Here is a 6,347-nt window from a genome sequence, read left to right on the forward strand (position 1 = left end):
GGGCGCGCCCTGGGGCGCGTTTTTGGGGGGGGGGGGGGGTGGCCGCCGTTACTCCTGGCCCCACCCAGGCCTCACCAGCCGCTCTCGTGAGAGCTGCAGGCTCCTGGCGGGTCCCTGCGCTCCCCTGTGGGTTCCCCGGCTCAGGAAACCCCGCTGTACACCGCCATCCGCCGCTCCACTGCGGGACGCACCTGCACCGGAGCTGATGACCTCTGCGAGTTTCACAGTTACTGTATAAGTTACAGTGTGCATGAAAATGGACATATGCCTAGCCTGGCACGTGTGTAACTGAAAATACCTAACTTGACCCACAGATACTATAATGACATAACTGTGCAATCTATTTCCAAGACCAAATGAGCACGGTGAGATCAAAAATAGACTATTTAAATGAAAATTTACTTAGTGCTAATCTATGTATTTATAGGTATGCCATGAGAATAAATTTGATCAACTTCGTTGCATAATATGCAATCAGATTTTCCCCTTTTCTCTTTTAACCAAATTATGAGATATAAGAAATATCCTATTTTAGGTTATAAAGGCTTTAAAATGGAAAAAAAAAAAAAAAAAAGAGCCTACCTTAAGATATGCTGAAAGAAGTAAATCTTTATCGGGGGGATTAGAATTCCACTCTCTGATATTGCTTTATGAAAGAGACCCTTAGACAAAGGAGATAAAACCTGCCAAGAAGGGAAGAACAGAAAATATTTATTCTACGTTGAGGTCCATATCCCATAACTTATGCTTGACTAGACTGCTGGATTCAGTGGGGAATTACACATTTTTATGTGCTTACAGGGGTAGTGCCCAGACTTAGCACAATGTGCCATTAATCTTACTTTGAAAAATCAGATTAAGCATGAAATGTTACACTAATTGAGTTTTTGAAGGTTTTTTTTAAGACTTTACTTTTTAGTATATCTACTGCATGCCTACATGTGCAAAAACAGAGCAAGATCCTGCAGATACACCAAAGAGTGTGACAGATCCTGGATCTCCACCAAAGTGTTCAATATTTTCTTGGATCCACCAAAAAGCTGCTACTTGATCCAAAAATGCCCAGTTCCCACGAGCGTGTTCATCACCAGTACTGAAAGAAAAGCAGTATAAGCCAACTTCTCAGGAAGAGTAATAGTTCTTCTAATACCAGAATAAAATAAACCTCACCAACTTAAATTTTGTGCAAAGTATCATAGTTGGCCAAATATGACAATATATTGTATAGCCTACTGACCTAAAGCCCTTCATAGTCAGATCTAAGCCCCACTGACTTACTTGCCTCTATTGTTTGTTCATCCATACACAGATGGATTCCTGGCCTTTACACTATATGATTTCTTGCTTTACACACCAATGGATGGAAGTAAAGGCAAGAACAAACATCCTATTCAGAACCAATTAAGCTCAACTATGATTTGATAGCAGGCTACAATCAAATGACAATGCAAATGGAATTTACGGACATTTCTCAATGTTCTTAAGTCCTGATATCAGTGCACTATGTACATTTAAACCACTGTAACAGTGGGAAGCTGGTACAGAAGTTCAGCTCATGTACAAAACAAAACTACACATGCTTTAAACATGATAGGAAGTATTTTGTAAAAAGTGAAATAGGTCATCTTACTTGAGGAATCCAAGGAGTCCAAGTCTGTACTGAATTATTACTACCACAATATTCTTGTAGGCTGATAGTGCAGAACCATCATACCTAGAAGCACCGCCAAATATAAAATTGCCTCCATGGAGCCACACCATTACCTTAGAGAAAAAAGGGTGACACACACTTTTATACATTGCTTAGTAGATCTCATTTGAAAAAGGAAGACAACAACAGAGAACTAGGAACTCCAAATCACCGAAGCTCAATGGGAGCTGAATTTTAGGTTAGTGGACTTTGAATTTTACATAATAATATTATTTTTGCTAATGCAGCATCACATTTTCAAAAGCAATTAAGTGACTTAGGAGCTATCATTAGGTGCAAACTTTGTATGACACAAGTTTGTACAATGGATTTACGTACAGGTAACTTGTCTTTCTTGTTTGAACCAGCAGGGCTGTAAACATTTAGATACAAACAGTCCTCAGAAGTTCAGAATGGAAGGTGTTTTCCTTTAAAGTTTTTTTCAGCTATTTTCAACATGGACAGATCTTGAGGACATCTTCACAAAAGAAAGGAAGCGTGACTATTAGTAATAAAACTGCAATAGCAACAATGTAACAATGATAGAGAAAACACACTTTCTTTTGCTCCAAAAACAGAATCCCCACAGGGTGCTAGAACTTTGTGTTAATTATGTACAGTTAGAGGCACAACCTGTAAAAGCACAGCTCTATACTTGTACTTAAAAAGCTGAATTATTTCAGCACAGTATAATGAGAAAATGTGATTTCCAAAGACAGGAATTTCCCAGGAATTCTTTGTGTTTCCTAGTCCCGCAGTTCTTATGAAATATTTCAGTACTGGCAGCATATTCACTACCAGTCAATACAAGCTCCTTACCAAAAAAATCAGACCTCTATATCCTAATAAACACAACAACACTGACAAGTCCTGTACACAAATGATCTGAACGGCTCTCACAGTGGTGGGTAAGAAGTTGCATCTCTCAGATCATTCCAGGGTTCAGGAGGGGAAAACTTAAGGATCCAACAGGTGCTTTTGCAAAAGGAATCCCAAAGAAAATGTTTACAAGTCTGTCTGTCCCCTTCACATTGGTTTGTCTCCCTTTGAGCTGTCCAAGTGCCACAGTCACTTCTGGCTCAGCACCAGTCTGCCCGAAGTAACACACAAGGAAAAAAATGAAATTTAAATTGCATCTTCATAATTATCAGACTTTTCAATGAAGCATTTTTTACTGACTGTTTAATTTAGAAGATTTCAGCTTGTTCCTTTCCATTTTGTTTTCATTTCCCTTTTGTGCAATGACAGACACCCCCTGCCAAACACTCCCATAGCTGGCTCTGCCAATGACAACTGGAGCTAGGTAAGACATAGTTTACTCACTGTGCAAGAGCATAAAGCTCAAAAACAAATTTCAGAGCAAACAGCAATTGTCAAAATCATTAACATTTTCTAAATTTAGTATCCAACAAGATCTTAAAAATATTGTTTAGATAATTTGGAAATGTTTTTGCTTTCTACATTTTAAGAAAGAAAATTTTATTCTCATAAAATCATTTCAGAAATGGTTTCATCTCACAAAACCAGTAATTTTTGCATGAAGTTTATTAGGATACTTTTGCAGATTGCTAACAAAAGTATAAGAGAGGTACTGCCGTTGAAAATCACTATACTGCAACTTGTTCGTGCGGCTGCTTCCCCAACAGCAATAACAGATTTTGCATCTCACCTTCTGCTCCACAAGTGATGAACGCTATACTACAAAACAAGGTACAAAGCAAAGCAATCTGGTTTTGAGGAGCCATTTTTCACCCCCGTTTGGACTCTAGATTATTTTCTGGTTTTATGTGGAAGAGAATGGTACAAAGGTCCCTGCTGAGGGCACTCTGAGTAGGGAGTGCAGCTAAATTCCCTTTTGAACATGCACTGCATTAAGCACTTTCAGAGCTGTACTTGATACAGAGTGTAAATACAATCCCTTAGTGTAAAGCAACTAATCATTACCTGATCCTGAGAATGGATGATCTGAAAATGACCCAACACCACCTGTGAACAACAACAAAAGGTCTAATCATAGTTAATCTGCTGTTAATCCTACAAGCAGAGAAAACAGTGACGGTCTGAAGAGGTTCCAGAGCTGTCAACACTTAAATTCTTGTAAAAAACCCCAAAACAACAACAACAAAAACCTCACCAAAAAACAGGATTGCAGATTAAAAATAACTAGGAAGTAACAACTAAAAGAAGAAAAAAAAAAAAATCAAAATAGTTAGCTATAAGTTAATAAAACTTCTTGCAGAAGTTTTAATGAGGGCTAGCACATCTGTACCATAATTGACACTTATGTGCTTTCCAGCAGGGACTGGCCCCCAGCCTCCAAATTAGTTCTTTATCCCTTCTTGAATAAAAATAGGCCTCCTGCATTTTTCAAAATTAAAGGGAAGATTAAAGTTGAGGGTCAGATTATAGCTTCTTCTCTATGAGCGGCCTCAGTGGAGGTCAGAAAGCAAGGTCTATTTACCAACACCTTATAGGGTATATACTTCCGTCAAAAAAGTGGGAGAGGGCCATGACCTCACCTTCTCTATAAAATAGCTTCCTACAGTGGAAATAGGCTGGCAATCCAACAGTTTTCACCTGCTGGCCGAAAAAGTCCTAAAAAATTTTGTAGTTTGTAGAAGCATAACATCCCTCAGTGTGGATGACTGGCCCTGAACAGATTAGCCTCAAGGCCTTCTTCATACTTGGGCCTACGAGCCCAGCCTGCTCCACTAACTCCCAATCTTCAACTGGCAAAACACCCTCTACAAAATGGGTCTTTGCCTTTCCACCTTCGATTCATTTCACATCTCCTGGATGAATGGTGCCATCAGCATCCAGTTGCAAAGCATACTGCTTCAGGCTCCTCTGCACTGTGTTCACTTACTTCACCTCCAGCATGGACACTCATAAAGCCTGTGAAGCCAACTTCTCCATCACAGACCATACATCACGTAAGTTCATTCTGCTTGGGAAACAGGTTTGTCAGAGTAAGTCAGTTCTTCTCTAACAAAAAGGATCGCAAATAAGATAGGTAAAACAAGATTTTCAGTGCAAGAGAATTCAGAGCTACTTGCTATTTCTTATACAGTTCCTCTGTCTCTGGGTTGCGATAGCTTTGGAAAGTGTGCCAATTTCTCATGAATTTCACCTGGAACTGTGCAAATATGCATTGCAGAACATAACTTCCCTCTTATTTTTTATACTTCCCTCAAATCTTTCTGGAAAATCCTTTCTGTTGCAGTTATTTTTGTTCCAGTCCAATGTGAATAGCCCTGGGATTTTTGTCCATTCTTCTTGTGGACTAGGAAGACAGACCAAAACCAGCAGACAGATTTCAACATATGGGAATAAGTGTGTGCACCTGTTTGTGTACGTATCCATCCATCCATGCACATATACATGAGGTAGGGAGCAAGGAGTTGGAAAAAGCAGGATTCCACGAGGCTACTTAAGTTGAACACTTTCCATCAGTGAATTCCAACGAATAGGACTTCTCGTGCTGCCAAACTGTACTCCCTTTATCCAATTAAAAAAACCCCAACAAACCAAAACAAAGCAAACAAAAGCCACTTTTAAAATCAGTCAACATCTTTGCCACTAAGGGTAAGTCAGCTCAGTCAGCTTTGTCTTTCCTAAACAGCCAGAAAAATGATGCTTACCAACAAAATTTATTATCCAAAACAACATACACTAATTGAAAGACCAACTTAAGATAACAAAGGATTTTATATTAAAGTTCACTTCTTAATCTATGTAATCTATATATTAACTGAATATAATACAAAACAAAGATGAAAGCAGAGATAAATGGAACTTTGCTCGCAGGTAGTTTGTTTGTCTTATTTAAAATATCAGCAGATGTGTAAACATATCAGTAATCTTCAGAACAGGTCCCGCTGGGGGCAAACCCAATCTGGCCCAACTCCCTGCAGTCAAAAGCACACCTGAGCCCACCTGAGGTAACCACCGTTTCTGTAAGGCAGTGCCGAGCAACAGAACCACAATATACGTCTTTTCTTCCATCTGCAACGTCTTTTGAAGCAGCAAGTCTCAGCTCCTTTCAAATCCTCTTTTCTTTCTGTCAGCCGCCGGGGAAACTGCCGCCCTCCACCTGGGGAGCATGTTCACATCTTACCCATGACCATGACTTGACGTGGCAGGCATGAGAAAAAACAAACCCTAAACAGATCATTTTTTGCAAAGAGAAATCAAACATGCAGCAAGGAAGCTAAAACAGATAACATACAGTATGTTTATACAGGAGTATGTGCTTTAACCCCATTATAAAGGGGTGTACGAAGCCAAAATATGTCATCATTACGCTCTATCACTCCAGTTTCTTGACGTTCACAGGTTTTCTTAGATACAGTTTGACTTTTCAAATTAAAAGATGAAAGAAATAATTTTAATCAAAAAATGTTGTATTTAACATGCAATTTAATTTACCCATCCTTGACAGCGCTAAGTTCACTTCAGAGGTCCCTCACAGACACTTCGCAACGTCGCTGACTCCAGTGAAGCCATTCGTTTTTCACTCCTAGACTTTAGTTTAAAGCTGTGCAAGACTCGAGTCGCTGAACGCTTCCTCCCAACCCGCCGGCGCCCCCCCAGCGCTGCTATCCCTACCTCCTCATAACTGCCCTAAAAGCAACCCTGAAGGTCACCCAAGCTCCCC

At 39.8% G+C, this 6,347-nt stretch overlaps 1 protein-coding gene across 3 annotated transcripts in view; it reads right to left on the reverse strand.

Annotated features, from left to right (window-relative positions):
* LOC103901910 (carboxylesterase 5A-like) overlaps positions 1-6,347 on the reverse strand; it is a 12,067-nt gene extending 5,720 nt beyond the window's left edge. The window contains exons 1-7 of one of the 3 annotated variants that reach the window (XM_019473026.1): positions 6,299-6,343; positions 6,119-6,227; positions 5,627-5,783; positions 3,635-3,676; positions 1,631-1,764; positions 940-1,093; positions 583-683 (exon numbers count right to left, since the gene is read on the reverse strand). In XM_019473026.1, the coding sequence (XP_019328571.1) occupies positions 583-683; positions 940-1,093; positions 1,631-1,764; positions 3,635-3,676; positions 5,627-5,695 (500 nt within the window). In that variant the 5' untranslated portion in view covers positions 5,696-5,783; positions 6,119-6,227; positions 6,299-6,343. Of the gene's footprint in view, positions 1-582; positions 684-939; positions 1,094-1,630; positions 1,765-3,634; positions 3,677-5,626; positions 5,784-6,118 lie in introns of all 3 variants that reach the window. The other 2 variants (XM_019473027.1, XM_019473025.1) reach the window with 2 other exon arrangements.

This window comes from Aptenodytes forsteri, unplaced genomic scaffold, assembly GCF_000699145.1.
Source record: "Aptenodytes forsteri isolate BGI_AS27 unplaced genomic scaffold, ASM69914v1 Scaffold70, whole genome shotgun sequence".
NCBI lineage: Eukaryota > Metazoa > Chordata > Aves > Sphenisciformes > Spheniscidae > Aptenodytes > Aptenodytes forsteri.